This window comes from Anguilla rostrata, chromosome 14 (assembly GCF_018555375.3).
Source record: "Anguilla rostrata isolate EN2019 chromosome 14, ASM1855537v3, whole genome shotgun sequence".
NCBI classification, from domain to species: Eukaryota; Metazoa; Chordata; class Actinopteri; order Anguilliformes; family Anguillidae; genus Anguilla; species Anguilla rostrata.
This window is the reverse complement of record NC_057946.1, coordinates 34159508-34176142: the sequence shown is the minus strand read 5'-3', so window position 1 is coordinate 34176142 and position 16635 is coordinate 34159508. Positions and strand designations below refer to the sequence as shown.

General features: G+C 48.5%; 1 protein-coding gene across 4 annotated transcripts in view; it reads left to right on the top strand.

Moving 5' to 3' along the window:
- The window catches only part of LOC135238970 (atos homolog protein B), a 36071-nt gene that overhangs the window by 13302 nt on the left and 6134 nt on the right, over positions 1-16635 (top strand). The window contains exons 1-5 of one of the 4 annotated variants that reach the window (XM_064307220.1): positions 4984-5054; positions 5509-5634; positions 11121-11288; positions 12006-12146; positions 12525-13767. In XM_064307220.1, coding sequence (XP_064163290.1) covers positions 12715-13767 — 1053 coding nt within the window. In that variant the 5' untranslated portion in view covers positions 4984-5054; positions 5509-5634; positions 11121-11288; positions 12006-12146; positions 12525-12714. Of the gene's footprint in view, positions 1-4983; positions 5055-5508; positions 5635-11120; positions 11289-12005; positions 12147-12524; positions 13768-16635 lie in introns of those variants that run through there. The other 3 variants (XM_064307222.1, XM_064307219.1, XM_064307221.1) reach the window with 3 other exon arrangements.

The following is a 16635-nucleotide window of genomic DNA, read 5'->3' as shown; positions in this document are numbered from 1 at the left end:
GTCATATGAGCATTGCTAACCCCTGCCTGTGATAAACTCCAAACTTTCACCTCCAGTAGCAAATGCAGGCAGTAAAATTAATGCCAATACGCTACCAATGGCCATCCGAGATGTTTTTTTTTCTATGATAGTTTTATTCTGCTTGGGGGGTACAATTCATTCTCCACTACTCATTTCTGTAATGTTAATGGGTTGTATCTTTGTTCCTCTTTAAACCTTAAACCCTTCTGCGTATTCCATTCAGTTTTATTTGCATCGTGCTTTTTACAGAGACACTGTCGCAAAGATGCTTTACAGAAAAAGAGGAAATGAGGGGACAGGGTGGAGGAGGATTTGGCAAAACCAAGCCTTAACCCCCAAAAATCCAGGGAGGTAAAAATTCCCCAGTGGGAAGAGAAAAAAAACTGGAACGGTGGTGAGGGGGGAAAAAAACTTCCTCTTAGGAAGAAATCTTGGGAGGAATTTGGATATAGAGGGGGGGAGCCCATTCTCCGCTGGACAGCCTGGTTTCAATATCAGGGAAACCGGAAAGAGTAGCTGGGCCGATTACAGCCAGGGGTATTGAACTAGCCAGTGAAATACAAAGCCCCGGCAAAGAAATGTGCATTAACATGCAGATCAGGAGGGGCCTCCAGGTTGTGTGGTGACATGGGCTTGAACCCGGAGAGGAAAGCCCTGTGAACTCAGGGTGAGGGAAAGGGGCAGAAACTCCAGAGAATGGAACAGAAATGCAAATGGCGTAGGAAACTAGACATGCCAATTACTGTGTTAAGTATTGCACACGTAGAGGCCTGAGTGTAATATGGGAAGTCTCTGGGTGCTATGCTAAGAATATATTATTCTATATTCAAAGAAAGAGGGGTGTGCATAACCATGAGACTGAACCCTGACCCCGAGCATAGAACAGAACAGCCAACCAGGCCATCCCCACTCTGGATATTATTAGTGTGGGCCTGAGAGAACAGAACAGCCAACCAGACCATCCTCACTCCGGATATTATTAGTGTGGGCCTGAGAGAACAGGACAGCCAACCAGACCATCCCCACTTTGGATATTATTAGTGTGGGCCTGAGAAAACAGGACAGCCAACCAGGCCATCCCCACTCCGGATATTATTAGTATGTGCCTGAGAGAACAGAACAGCCAACCAGACCATCCCCACTCCGGATATTATTAGTGTGTGCCTGAGAGAACAGAACAGCCAACCAGACCATCCCCACTCTGGATATTATTAGTGTGGGCCTGAGAGAACAGAACAGGCAACCAGACCATCCCCACTTTGGATATTATTAGTGTGGGCCTGAGAGAACAGAGTCAGTAGTCACTCCAAAGGTTTCAGTAACTGACAGTGAAGCCATTGATTGTTTAAACAAAAATCATTTCATTTTTATCAAGGAACACAAAATTATAATGCTAAATATCAAAGAATACTAATATCTGTTTTTATCTGAATTCAATAAAAGGACATTGTGTGTCATGCAGGCCTTTATATTTTTAAGGCCACTTGTTTAATAAGTGGGATAACTTGGGTGTGACTGATATGATATATTTTGAGTAAAACTGTTTGATTCCAATATAGCCACAAATGCATATGTGAAGGAGTCCTCTCCATTTTCAAAGTGAATATTAAACATCTCCTCATGCCATAACTTTGTCACAATGTACAATCGAATGGGAAAGTAATTTTGCCTACTCATGAATAAGCCCAGGGTATGGCCTAGAGGCCTATATGCCATTACCAAGGCAATAGGCTGAGAAATGGAATAACGAGCAGTCTTTACCACATCTGCCTGAGAAGCTCATGACTAACGCTTCAAACTTGGTTTTGGGGTGGAGCAAACATACTGTAGGAATGATAGATTATAGCGCCTTCACCTTCTTATTTACATAAATGAGAATTTTGACTAAATAAGTAACCAGGAAGCGAGGACTCATTTAAAGCAAAATTCTGTAAAAACATAATACATCAAGATGGTAATTTTATAATCGATTTGTTCACAAGAGCTCCTTCAGAGACAAGGTTTTATATTTAGCAATCCAATTTCAGAATTGTATACCTCAGGATAATGAAGCAATGTCTTGGTTTGATCGTAATCTAATTGTAGCGGTGGGGTGGTTAATTAGGTTTAAAGTAATTTGGAAATTTGGGAACTGACTCAACAGATGTTTGTGTAGAACAGAATGCCAGCGATTTACCTAATCTGTTATAGCTCTTGTTGCTTCTCTGAAAAAGGTAGGGAGGACCAGAGCATGGTATTGGCAGGGACAGGGCCATCTTGTTCACATGCTCAGAATTACACTTCGTCATCTCTGACAGCCTAAATCAAATGTTGTTTAGGCAAATGTGCTGTATAAAAAATGTGGTGTATAAACTAAATTAAGCCTTCATTGCTGCTCCTAGTTCAACTACTGTTGGATACTAATATATTTTTTGGTGCATCTGTGAACCTATTTTTGAGTCCTTCAAAACTTCATATATATGGACTGTCCTGAATTTAAATATGGGACACAAACCAAGATAAATCGATGTTTTCCAATGATATTGAAGTTAATCCAAAGAACATGCATATAAACAACTTCAAAGTTGGATCGGGGCAATTATGTGGTTCTCTTGAGATGCTTGGAATAGGGTTAGTCTTTTGTGTTCGGCTGCCAAGATGGAGAAGTAGCTTTGAGCACTCTGTCTGTTGTTCCTTTACTGATGTCGAATTCTGGGCCGTGTGTTTCTGTCTGCGGATACATATGGTTGTATTTGTTTTGAACCGTGCCAGGACTTGTAGGTTGTGTGCATTTTCATTTCACGTCTCGCTGAAGCAGTACCAGCTGGCTCATAATGGAGTTTCTCTCTGGAAGGTTCTCTTCCGTAATCGCGGAGAAGTATTTCAGCTTTTGCACTCTGAGAAGTGGGCCGGCACGGTGAGTTATACATTATTAGTCATCTGTTCCTGGGCAGTTCCCTGTGTGTGTGTGTGTGTGTGTGTGTGTGCGCCTGTGTGTGCCTGTGTCTGGCTGAGAGCAATTGTGTGTGTTTGTGTGTGTGCTGTGCGAGAGAATTGTGTGTGCGTGTGGTGTGCGTGTGGTGTGCTGTGCTGGCGAGTAATTGTGTGTGTGTGTGTGTGTGTGTGTGTGTGTGTGTGTGTGTGCTGTGTCTGACTGGAGCAATTGTGTTGTGTTTTGTTGTGTGTGCGATGTGTGTGTCTGTGTGCTGGGTAATTGTGTGGTGTGTGCTGTGGTGTGTGCGTGTGTGTGCTGTGCTGACGGAGCATGTGTGTGGTGTGTGTGTCTGTGTCTGTGTCTGACTGGGAGTAATTGTGTGTGTGTGTGTGTGTGTGTGTGCGCGTGTATGTGTGTGTGTCTGACTGGAAGTAATTGTGTGTGCATGTGAGTGTGTGTGTGTCTGTCTGACTGACTGACTGACTGACCGACTGGGAGTGACCACGTGACTGTTTGTGTGTGTGTGTGTGTGTGCGTGTGTGTGTGTGCGTGCGCACATGCACGTGAATGTCTGGTGAGTGAAGATACTGCAGCAGCCCTTGGCCCTCAGTAAGAACACATGGAGAGGGCGAAGCTAAGGGGAGGTTTGCCCCTAGACGCAGAGGCCACACCCACAAAATACCATATATGGAGGGAAGCGTGACCACTTAAAGGGAAAGCTCCCAATGTGCGATGGAATGTTGAGCATTCATCCGCCTCACAATAGCAGGAGCAATGTGCTGCCAGTACGAGGCTCGTCATACGCAGACACTGAAGCAGTGCAGACTGCAGGAGCAGCCCAGACGCCCATGTTTGGCACTGCTCGGCGTCCCCTGTTTGTCTTTTTCACTTTTTCCACATTTGGTGCCAGTGAATGTGGCTGTTTTTTTTTTTTTTTGATGGGTTTGTTTTATTGCGCTGGTCTCTGTGGCTTTATGGTGGTATACTTTTCTTGTGTGCACACCCTCTTCCCCTTGCCCCCACCCCCCCCCCCACCCCCACCCCGAAAAAAAACAAGCACAAACTCCCTTTCTCAGAGCAGCCTGCAGTCTCTTTATTCCATGCTGTGAAAGAAGCCAAACAAATTTTGTTTGCATTTCTTCATTTTGCATATCATCTCCATAGTAATACTGATTTATGAGCAGTTAAAGCACATTTTATAGGTCTCCCTTAGATCTGTCATTCTTATTGTTGTGAAGTTCTATCTTAAGCAGCCCACAAATTACTTTTTGACTTTTTAATCAGGGTGATAACGGGCATGCACAACATTCATTCACCAAATGATCATAGAAGAAAACCTTGCCAAACAACGGGCAGCTCAGCTGCTGTTTCTGTTGAACCAAATTTACCAGGAGGACCCGAAGGCGGTCAGCCAATGACTTGTGTTGAACGCGCACGTGGTATCCACCCTGTGGTCAGTCCACATTCACGCAGTTCCAACCGTCGTCGTTCCAGTCCGACACGGTTCTGTGCGAGAGAGAGGAACGGTCTGACCGCATTCGAGCGCTCTCCTCCTGCATCGGCAGAGAGACGGCGAGGTGTTTCCCTCGAACATCCGCTGCGCAGGAAACCGGCTGCCATCCTGCCGCGCCGCTGACGAAGCTCACGCACTCGGGGCGTGGACGTGCTCGTCTGCCAGGGCAGGGCCCTGAAACGTCTATATGTGGACCTGCGGTGTGTCCCCTGCCTTGAAGGGGGTGATATGGGAGAGGAGGGGGAGAGGGATTATAGACTGGGGGTGTCTACATTTGCATCTTCTTTCTCCTGGGGCCTAGTTCATGTGTGTTTCTGCTGCTGCTGCTGCTGCTTTGCAAAACAGGCTGAGCAGGTGGGCGGTGCTTAACTCCTCCACCCCACCCCCCACCCCCATCCCCGAGCCCAGCTTCTTTGCACTGAGCCTGACGGCTCCTCCCACCAATCAGGGCATTCGCAAGGGGCTGGCTGCCCTCTCTCTGGGCCAATTGGAGAGCTTGTTGGCCGGCCCCCCCTCCTCCTTGCATGCTCTGGCTGCTGACAGAGCAGGCTTGCATTCATCAGCTGGTAGGAAATGAGCCGAAAAGCCAAACAGAAGTTGCAGCCGGTGAGAGATAGAGAGAGAGAGAGAGAGTGAGAGACTGAGCAAGAGAGACAGAGTGAGACAGAGAGGTGCAGCGAGAGAGAGACAGAGAGAGAGACAGACTGAGCGAGAGAGAGAGAGACGGAGAGACTGAGCAAGAGAGAGAGAGTGAGACAGAGAGGTGCAGCAAGAGGGAGACAGAGAGAGAGGCAGACTGAGCGAGAGAGAAAGTGAGAGACTTGCAGAGTGAACTGCTTTCATTGTATTCCAAGTTATGGAGGAAGAGAGAGAGAGGAAGGAGAGCTACTGTGTGTATGGGAGTGATTGAGTGTGGGGGAGAGGGAGTGTGCCTGAGGGAGGGAGAGAGTGTGCTGGGAATGCCAGAATAGCAGAAAGGACCACCAGACTGCAAACAGGCCGGCCTTCCCCGGTGCTGCCCTGCAGAGGCTCACTCCGTTTCCCCTCTCCCTCCTTCCAGAGACCCGCTGGTGTGTGCTGAGCCTGCCAGCGCCCTGCTCCATGCCCGCAGGGCACGCCCCCGCGACGCTGCCCCCCCAGCCCCACGCGGACACGGAGAGAGGGCCCGAGCACTTTTCCTGAGGAGGTAGGGTCAGCGCGTCGCCGTGGTCACCAGTGCGTGTGTGCAGTGAAGGGGCTCCCAAAAAAGGCAAAAAGGGCTTGTCCTGTCACAGCATAGAGAGAGATGGGGGCAGACAGAGAGGGAGAGTGAGAGATTTTGGTGTGGGGAGGGGGGGGGCGGGAGGCGGGAGGCGGGAGGCGGGAGGCAAGTGACAGGGTGACAAGGCCTGTAAAGCATATGGAGAAAGAAAAAGAGAGAGAGAGAGAGGAGAGAGAGACAGAGAAATAAAGAGATAGAGTAGCACTCAGCAACTTTTTCGGTGATCCTGTTCAGCTGCAGTCGGTAGAGCATTTCAGAGCACCTCTATTTCACAGTACAGTGGTCATAAACTAGTCGGTCGTAAACCGTAGACCCCCCACAGACCTCACGTTGGTTGCATTAGTTGCTTTGGACAGGCCGCCGCCAGGTGCTGTGCAGGCTCTGTTACAATGAAGTCAGTGAAGGCCTATTACTCTGGGACCTTTTACCCACAATCCTTTCTAATGACACCAGAGAAAGTGCTTGTGGTCAGCAAGCACCTGTAGCTGCCTGTGTCAAGGAAGGGGGTCAGCCAGGCTCTTGACCCTCCTCAGTAGGCCCTAAACTGGAGACGATCTGCAGCAGATTGGACCTTGCCCCAAAGGCTGCTGGGAAGAGGAAGGGGGAAATGGCTGCTAGAAACCAAAATGGAAAGGAAAAAACTGCCCCCCTCAGCATTTAATTACTGGTGTCAGTAATTGCGCACCCTTCCCACGTTATTCATTCGCTCATTTTGGTTGATTTGCACATTTCTTGGTGCTCTTTATCAATGCATCCTCTGAACGTGGAGTTGACCTATCAGAAAGCCCCAGTCGGGCCTTGGTTGCCCCGGGAGACGTGCGAGTGCAAGAAGCAGATATTGCCTCAGTGTTCCTGACTCAGGATATCAGTCTCCCTCTGTCGTCTTACTTCTGACCTCTCCCTCCACGCACCTCTCACACCAGCACACCAAATTTCCTCACAGGAAGGTTAATGCAGTCGTACAGTCTCAATTTTTCATTTACCAGATATTCTTTGAAAAAATTTACCCCAGGAAAAGCATTTTGTTGGCCGTCGTAGTGGACAATGCATTGTTTTATGTGCTTTGTGTCATACTTCAAAGTTTTTGTAATCATTATAATCATAATAATAAAATTAATAGTTATACTAATACTATTGATAAACATGATTTTTATGACCATCATGATGATAACGTCCATGTAAAAAATAAATAATACATGGATAATAAATGTGCTGCGTACAAGTCTTACTGTTATCTAACTGAACGCTTTGGAATCTCTTGGGTTTATGTTTTTTTCCAGAACATTGAAAGAATATTTTTAAAACTGATGGCTTTCAAGTTTAAATAATTGTACAAGAAAACATTGTTACTTAAGTACTTTGTTGCTCAGTGTCCTTTAAGTGACCCTTCAGAGTCCAGGACAGGAAACAGGAAGTTGGCAGTTTGTGTAACAGTTAGAGGGCCTGTTCTTTTTACCAGTGCAGTCCACCACCTCGGAATGAGAGAAGAGTAACAGCTGACAGGTGTGTTCTGAGCCGCTATCGTCAAAGTGAGCGGAGTATTTACAAGTTCCTTTCCCAGGTTGAGTTATGGAAGAGGTGATTGATACTCCTGGCCATGAATCAAGGCTCACGCTGTGTTCATTGAGCTGTTACGCCTGGTCGTATTTTTCAGTTTTATCTTTTATTGTTATTTTACAATCTTAACGTTTTAAAAACCCATCTCTTAAAAAATCTAAAACGTTTATTACCCCTTGGTGTGATGCACGAGTCGACATGGGTTATTACACGGGGCACGTCTGAGCATCAGAGCGAAATTCACAAGTGCATTGTGGGAAAACTCAAGTACAAGAAGGAAACACAAGGGAAATACCACTGATGGGGGTAATGCAGAAATAAGGAAAGAAATCACTCGGAACCAGGTCAGATGTCTGTAGTTTTTTATTGCGTTCAGCTGGAACCTGCATTGGTTCGGCCATTCTCACTGTGTCCTTATTCTGTGTCCAAAGTATAATATTATGGTCTCGTCATAGATCCTCATAAAATTTTATGGCCATGTTCACCAGTGTCAGTTGGGAGCTTCACTGCTAAGATCAGCTGATCTGTATATCAACTGCAGGGGCTGGTAAGTAGTTGGCAGTGGACAAACTGACAATTAGATTGCATCCGCGTAACTTAAAGATCAGTTGATTTGCATAGGGGCCTGCACTAAGCCAATGACTGTAAACAAACAGACAGTGTGCCACTGCCAACAGCCCACCCACTTTCGAACATGCCCAGAACTGACTGTTCTGTGGCCCCTCTCCACCACCCCACCCCACCTTGCCTCATGTGCCTCGCTGTTCAGGCAGCTGCTTGCCATACCGCCCCCAACTCCTGTTTCATCAATTTGCATGTATTTCCTTGTTGACATGACATCGCAGGCCAAATATAGCTCTGAGCTGTGACCTTTCAACTGCAAGCCTCACACTGGGACCACCTTGATCCGGGAGGTGCTGTCGCATAGAAGTGTTACTGTGTAGTACACACACACACACATGCTCCACCTGAATCACAATCACACATCCTGCTCACAGACATCTGACACGTACTCACAGCTCAGATGACAACCTCAAACAAACGAAACACTCACACTTTTCACTGAAATGCCACACATGCATCTTTATTGCACATGCATGTGCACGGGTAGAATGTTTGGTCATACAAGTTCAAAAATGGTCTTATGCGAAACATACTGCAGCTAGGAATTAAATTAAATCTGACATTTTAGGATAAATGCAGAGTCATCACACCACACTGCACGAAAGTATCTTGAGAACAATTTCAGCACAAAGACCACACATGAATGGCATCGAGACCAATAGAAAAAGCACAGCTTCAGTGATACAAGTACAAATAAACGACAGTCAGCATTAAGAATAGCCTTGAAAATAAAGCTGTTAGGGAGTTTTCTGGGGGGGGGGGGGGGTTTTAATCAAGTAGAAGCTGTGGGAAATTTGGGAACTAGGGGATGATTCATGCATGACTGAAAGGAAGTTTGAAATGCAGGTGCCTTACAACAGGATTTGACAAGAGCCAGGAAACCAGGGTGGTCAGGGTAATGTACATTTGAATTCAAGGGCACCAACTGAAGTTAAATTGACTAAAGTTTGAGCACAGCTGAGGGTGAACAGTGATCATTAAAGAGCATTGCTGAGGGTGAACAGGGAGAGTTGAAGAGCACTGCTGAAGGTGAACAGGGAGAGTTGAAGAGCACTGCTGAAGGTGAACAGGGAGAGTTGAAGAGCACTGCTGTGACAGGAGTGAAGAGCACTGCTGAGGGTGAACAGTGAGAGTTGAAGAGCACTGCTGAGGGTGAACAGGGAGAGTTGAAGAGCACTGCTGAGGGTGAACAGGGAGAGTTGAAGAGCACAGCTGAGGGTGAACAGTGAGAGTTGAAGAGCACTGCTGCGGATGACCAGTTGCCATACTGCACTCAGCACAGAGGCCGGAGAGCCAGCTTCGTCTGGTCAGAGTGTGCTGCTGCGTGTGTCTGGGGCTGGATGCTGGCCTGATAGAGCAGTGGGTATCTGTAGTATGTGTGTCTGTTTCGCCAGCCCGTGTGTATATGTCTTGTTTTTTTGAGTACATGTCTGTAAATACCCATCGGTCCCGGCAACTGTATGTGCACATGCATTTATGTTTGCACATCCATGTGAATGTGAGTGTTTGTGTGTGTGTGTCTGTGCATGTGTATGTGTATGTGCACTGTGAGATACATGCGCGTTTCACACGGTGTCTGTCGCTTTTGTGACGTCGTGTTTGCGCTGTGCATTGATAGTCTTTGCGTGGGTCATTGTGCGTGTGTCTGTTTGTGTGCTGTGAGTGAGCGTGTCTGTGCGCGTGAGCATTCACGTGCGTGACCATGTTGGGCATTGTGGACGGCGGGCACGTCAGACTGAATTACAGGTGTTGAATTTCGATGAATCAGCATCACTTGCTCTTCCTGTCACTCTCCCTAGTGCCGGTCCGGTTCCTCCACCCCGTCACTCCATCACTAAAGTCCTCGCCCCTGGGAAAAATACGGGGACGGTGGGGCGAGTTTTTTTTGACGCGCATCCCTCTCAGTGGGTCCAGTTGACTCCATAGGAGCTTCTTGCTCTGTCAGCCAGCCCCCCCAAACCCCCCCCCCCCCCCATCCGAGCGTGCGCGGGTCCTCCGTGGTGTGGGCTGATGCGTTTGACTGCGCTGCTGCTTTTACAGGCGGTTATTTACGGTACAGTAGGCCCAGCGCTAACGGGGAATCCTGACCCTTCTCTCTCTCTCTCTATCTCAGCTGCTCTTTCCTTCTACTGGCCAGGGGATAAGAGGACAGATGGATGGGGCTTCATGCTCTGCCCCCCCTCCCCCCCATATATGAGGGGACAGACCCCCCCCATCTGATAGCTTCCTGCGCTACTGCGATTTTATAAATAACACCCTCAGTCCTGGTGCGCTATGACTCTCTTTGGGGGAGTGCAAATGTGCTTGCAGTATGTGTTTGTGACTGGAGGACAGTGCTTTCTGTCAGTGTCAGTGTGTGTGTATGTGTGTGTGTGTGTGTGTGTGTGGGGGGGGGGGGGAGTCATTGCAGATTCCTCCAGCTCTTGTGTGTCCTGTGTATAAATGGTAGTGGTGGGGGCTGCTGTTGTTACTGGATCACGTGTACCACAGTCGAGTGCTTATCAATGGGGGCTGAGCATTTTCTCTCTGTGTTTCTGAGCAAATGCACATTTCTATGTTTTCTCACTTGTGATAATTGCAGCCTGTCAAGGGACCAGTGGACAACTGCCAAGTGTCCATACATGTGCACAGTCACACATGCACAGAGAATAGGAATGATGGCACACACACATGCACACACACACACACACACACACACACACACATGCACACACGCGCTCACACACACACACACACACACACACACACACTCCCTCCACAGCAGTGCTGTAGCAGGGTCACAGCTGTGTCTTATATATTATAGCCAGGCTGCAGATGCTGTCCCTGCAGACATGCCTTTTTTCCCATGCATCCCAATTATTTCCCAGCCACCCCTGCTTCCGGAATCCTGAACTGGAATGTTTCAGCAGTAGGGTGACCTGAACTTTGAGCTGGGTCAGGTAGCATCGACTTATGAAACTTCTGTCTCCCATCAGTTCCATGTTCCACCACAGATTCTATAGATGAACCAGATGATAAACTCCTACTTTCCTTCCATCGTGTCTGCTTCTGAGCTATAAGAGGTTCCATCTGGTTTGCAGTTGAGTATAACCAGACAGACCGAAAGTCCAACCGGAGGCTCCCGTAGTTAAGAAGCGGAGAGAGGATGGAGGGGGACACAGGTGCTGTGTAGAATCTGCTGTGACTGACCGATTGTTTCTCCCTCCCCCCCCCCCCCCCTGCCCCCCCAGAGGTTTTACGCTGGAATGCCTGTGACAGAATGAAGCCGCTGAGTCGTGAGCCACACCCGTACGCCTGGAGGGGGCGTGTCCAGATGCTGCGCGTTTCTCGGAGAGCACCGTCCTCTTTCTTAGCCCCGCCTCCCAGCACCCTCCCGCCCCACTGACGTTCAGCCCTCAGTGAGTAGCCTGCTTCCCCATTTGTGCAACTTGGTCCAAATCGACACTCAGGCCTGTATTCAGTGAACATTTGGCCTTAAATTAGGCTCAATCAAACACGGTCACAGTGACTGAAACAAATTCAGCTTGACCAGTTCGTTTTAGTGATTAATTTATTCACCAAATTGTGCTAGTGTTGGACAAAACATTTTTTTGCTATTAATTGGTAGTCCAAAGACAAGTGTTAGTTGAATCCCAGCCTCAGCCCTGGCTGCTCATTATGAATTCAGCGCTTCTTAAAATAGCATCAAGCCCTGGGTGCTTGTAATTAATTTATTACCTGTGTTCAGGATCAGTTCCATTTCAAGTCAGTGAATTCAGGAAATGAATTGAAATTCAGACCATGAATTGGCAAAATCCTCATAGGCCATTAAAGGTCTTTTTCAACTGATGGTTTGAGTTTCAGTTCATTTTCTAAACTGTCTGAAAATGAATCTGACAGTTAACCACTGACTAAAATAACCAGTTTAGGTCTGGCTGCTCATGTGAATTTCAGCACAAAATGTCCACTGTACCAAGAAAATACAGTGCTGTTTCTGTCTCTCTCTCTCCCTTTCTCCCCTTCTTCCTGTCATGATTCCTCTTGATCTCTCTTCCTTTCTTCTCTTACTTTTGCCCCATATATCTTCTTTCTGTCTTGTCTTCCTTCTCTCTCTTTCTCTCTCTCCCCCCTGCCAGGTGGTGCCCTGCCCTGTGCAGGCCTTGGTAACAGGCCTGTGTGGGTATGGTGTTGGCGGATTTGACGGGCAGCTGTGGGGATGGATGGGCACCTGAGGTAGAGAAGGGGGGGCAGAATTCTAGCATGGTGAGCATACCCAGGTGAGTGGGGGGGGGCAGGGGGGGCAGTCACACGACCGCCTGAACTGAACTGTCATAGGACACCTTCAGTCCACTTTGCTTTGCCGTTTACTTAGCCAACAACCATTACATTTGTAGGGAAATTTCAGTATATCAACACCAAAATATATTTCATTTTTTAATCTAGTATCATAGTATCTAGTATCATGCCATTAAATAAATGTTACCATTTAACAACCTCATGTCACAGATCTTTTTATGGATAGAAATTTAATAAGGAAGTTATGTAGTATATGAGTTATCACATTAAGACATTCATTTAGCACATTACCAAATGCCATAAATGTCTATCTCCGGTTGTAAAATTTGGGTTGTAAAATTGTTTTTGCTTCTCTGCAGGTGTGTCAATGAAGAAACGTCTCCCCGATTTGTTGACATGAAAGTTGACTCTTTCTGGAACGTGCTGCCTGTAGCCAGGGGTAGCTCCCGTGTTTGTTTGCACTTTAAATTTCTTGTTTGACTTGACCTGGTAGCACGCAGAACAAAAAAAAAAACGCCCTTGTGCAGTCGACTGGAAGTGGACGGGAAAATGCGACACATCCATGTGGAAATCGCACGCAAGGAGGCCCCCGTGGAGCTTCCGGACCACGGCGGGGACCTCCCGCCCCCCAGCGCCCAGACGGGTGCGAGGCCAGGCCTCCTCAGGCCCTATGGCCAGGAGGAGATCAGGCTGCAGAAGGTCTATCAGCTGTCCATCTTCTCCCAGCTGGGGGGGTTGACCGAGACTTTGGGCGGGCAGAGATTGGCGCGGCCTGGATTGAAGAGGGCCCTGGAGGACTGGTCATCGGGCGCCAAACGCCCCCATCTGGGGGGGGACCCCAGGCAGGCCCCCCCGGAGGTCCCGGTTGAAGGCGGCTCCGAGCAGATCTTCTCGGATAGTGGCCCTCGTGCAGTCGGGCATGGGGGGGGCATGCCTGATCAGGACCCCAGCTGCCAGGTGGCTGCCGTCCCCCTTCCCCTCGCCCGACACCCCTCCCAGCACAACAGGCCAATCCCCGGCCCTGAGGCCCCCCTCTCCCCCAAACCCCAGCCCCAGGACTCCACCCCAGTCTGGAACCCCACCCCCTCAGCAACCCTCCCCAGGACTGAGCCACTATCAGCAAACGGTGCTTCGGACTGCACCCCAGCCAAACGGGCCAGGGACCACTTTACCAACGGAGGCGGGCCAGATCCACAGGCCATTGAACGAACACTGTGTGACCCCGAGGCGTCGGGGGACACTGATTGGCCCGTCCAGGAAAGGGGTGGAGAGGCAGCGAGGAGCAGCGAATCATCTCCTCCGGAGCCCGGCCATCCGCAGACCACATCCACGAATGGCCTGGCCTCTCCGGAGAAGACCCCTGCTGTGTCCCGGGACGTGACCTCAGGGCCCTCCTCGGGCCCCTGTCCCGCCAAGCGGAGGCTGCTGTCCTCCAGCGACGCGGGGGAGTCCTGCTCGGAGGACGAGGGGCCCTCCACCTCCAAGAGGAGCCGGCTGGCGCTGCTGGCCCCCGGCCTGGGGCTCGGAGCCTGCCGCAGCACGGACGCCAAGGGCGCCCCCTTCTGGAACCACCTCCTCCCCTCTGCCCGGGAGCGGCCCAAGGTGAGACCCCGGCACTGCCTCGAGCTCATTGGCTGCTCATCCAAGATCAGTGACCAATACGTGCGCTTTACAGCCCTGCTCAGGGAGTAGCCCTCTAAGTAAGACACTTTTTCTCAATGGTGTGTCTGTGAAGCATAATATGAAGAAAATACTGTGTACTTAAATTTTCCTTAGCATTTGGTCAAAATTTTCAAAATGATGTTGATTTGTTCAATTCAAACATGGGTTAAACAAAATAATTTTTTTTAAATCAGTTGTATAAAGTGTTTGGAATGGGACGTATGATGAATAATTATTTGAGCAACTAACTGGCGTGGTGAAGAAATACATTTACAAGTCTCTTTTATTGGCACAAGGAAGCCTTTAGTGACACAGTTCTGCGTAAAGAAAATGCCTCAAGTTTGGACAGCTTTCAGTTAACAGCTGAGACATAATTTGTTTCTTCAACTGAAAAAAACGGCACATTACAGGGACCAGCCCTTTGAATCTCTCACAGAAGGTATGCCTTTCATAGGACTCATATGTTGAGTGTGAAGGTTCCGGGCGTTTCTTTGGTTACGTGAATTGAAATCTTTTGTTCTCAACCTTGTTGTGGGACCGAACTGTTTTTTGGCAGAAGGTTTTTATCTCAAGTACTCCTTTATGACATCTGGCCCTTTCAGTTTTATCGTCTATGACCATTTAGCCTTGATCACAAGGGCCCCCTACTCCCCTCTGAAGGACTTCAAGAGGTACTTGTACTCGTGGTTGATAAACCATTGGGTTATATGAAGAGAAATTGAATTGGAAATGAAATTTGATATTTAAGCTACTTCAGATTCAAGAAATCGTTTTGGTTTGATTGAGGTTTGGTTTGATTTTTCACTCTGGCAGACTGACTAGATTGAGCAGTTTTGAGAGAGGGGAGGAGTGGAGGTTAAAGTGGAGGACTTTATCTTCAGCGGTTTGACTGTAGAAGTCGCCAGACATGGTGGGGCAAGGCCGCCGTGCAAAGACCCCGCTAGTGGAACCCGTACACCCCACCCCCTGCATCCCACCCCCCAAACCCCCTCCCTCCGCAGACCTTCCTCTGTGCGTTTCACCGGATCGGGACAAAAAAGGACTGAGAGAGACAAAAATGACAGTTCTCTCCCCTCATACTAGAACGTACAGAGAGGCCCGGAATAAAGCCCATTGAGCAGCCCATTGTTCCCGCGCACGGTCACAGAGTCCGGGACCGGGGTCCGTGCGAGCAGCCCTGCTCTTTCTGGCCTCCTGTAATAATGTATCATATCCTGTTCCAGAAAGCCAGCTGGGGGGCAGGTGGAGGCATTCACCTTTCTGTCTTTCTATCTTTATTTCTTTTTTAACATTGTGAGAGTGGGCAGTTCTGGGTTCTGGGCATTTTGCACCAGTGGCACGTTGTATCTGGGTGGGGGAGGGGGGGGGGTTTGAGGGGGGGTGTGGTGGAGTCTGAGGGAGAACACCAGAGGGAGAACACCGGAGGCAGAACGTGTCTTTGGTAGTGGGAATGGCAGCTGAGGTTGAGGCTAGCTGACGGCCAGCCTGGAGGGTGTGATGGCAGTGGCTGGACAGAGAGGAGGAAAGGTCTAGAGAGGGGGGGAAGATGAATGATCTGAGACTGGACGGCGCCTTTGGCTTTGGGTCTTGGCTACTTCTGCATGTGAGTACAACCCTGCTCTGAAACTCCTGTGGGGGACTGGCCTGGGTCCCGACAGAAACAAGTTTGATACTGTGGTTTGTCTTGGGCTGAATATCCCAAATAAGCATTTTAGGTGCATTTTGAATGGTTTATTTAATATATTTATTTATATATCCAAAAAAACAAGGGCAACAGCCTTGCTATGTGACATTTTTCAATGAGGTTTTATCAAAATTATCAAAATCTAAAATGTACAGAAATAGGGGATTGATGTGCCAGTGCAGTTGATTTTCTATAAGCATGCTGCAGTGTAGGTTTTCTTTCTTTTCTCTTATTTCCATGGTTACCTTCTGGGCTACTTTAAGCAGTCCAAGCCACCCAAAATGATCATTACCGTACCTATACCCAAAGGTGTGTGTTCAAGTAATCTGACTTGGACTTGAGTCTGACATTTACGGAGCCTTGAGTGCTCTTGGGACTTGAGATCGCTTGGTTACTTAAAATAAGCAATATAAATATTATGTCATTCAACTTTTCTGTTCATGGGATGATTATATTAAGTGCAATGTAATGATAAGCAGGGGCCACCGTGGGTAACAGGATAGCCATGACTGTGCTGGGTTTGGTTTTAAAGACACCAGGTGTCTCTGTCTCGAGCCACATGTTCCTGCAAGTTTCCCTGTGAATAAAATACTTGGCAGGGTGGGTGAGAAATTTCATTAACCTCCACTGGTGTCCCCCTTGTTCCTTTGACAGAGCACATCTCGAAATTCCCTTGACATTGCTTGAATTATTGAAGTTTATATAATTATAGGACGTTACTTAATTCCTGTTTTCCGGGACATAAGACGGTCGAGGCGAAGGTCGTCACGGCATGATGGAGTAGCAGCGTTGCTGGTTCAGACGTGCATGCGCTGAACGCCGCTGCATTCTCCCCCTCTAAACTCCCGCAGTGACCTCAGCCGATTATCCGAGTCGCTGGCGTCGCCGTGCCGGAGTCAGGCCTGCGCTTGGTTTCAATCCATGGCCCACGATGCCCTGCGAATCAAGAGAAACCGTTAGCCCGCTGAGCTAAAGATAAAAAGCCCCCCATCCACAGGAAACAATAGTACTTTTTACGCTTCCCCAGTGGTGAAATCACATCCTGCAGGGGGCGCTAAATGTGCCAACTCGCATCTCTGGACTCTGCCACGGCGGCATTGCCTGCTGCTTTCCGAAAGACGGTT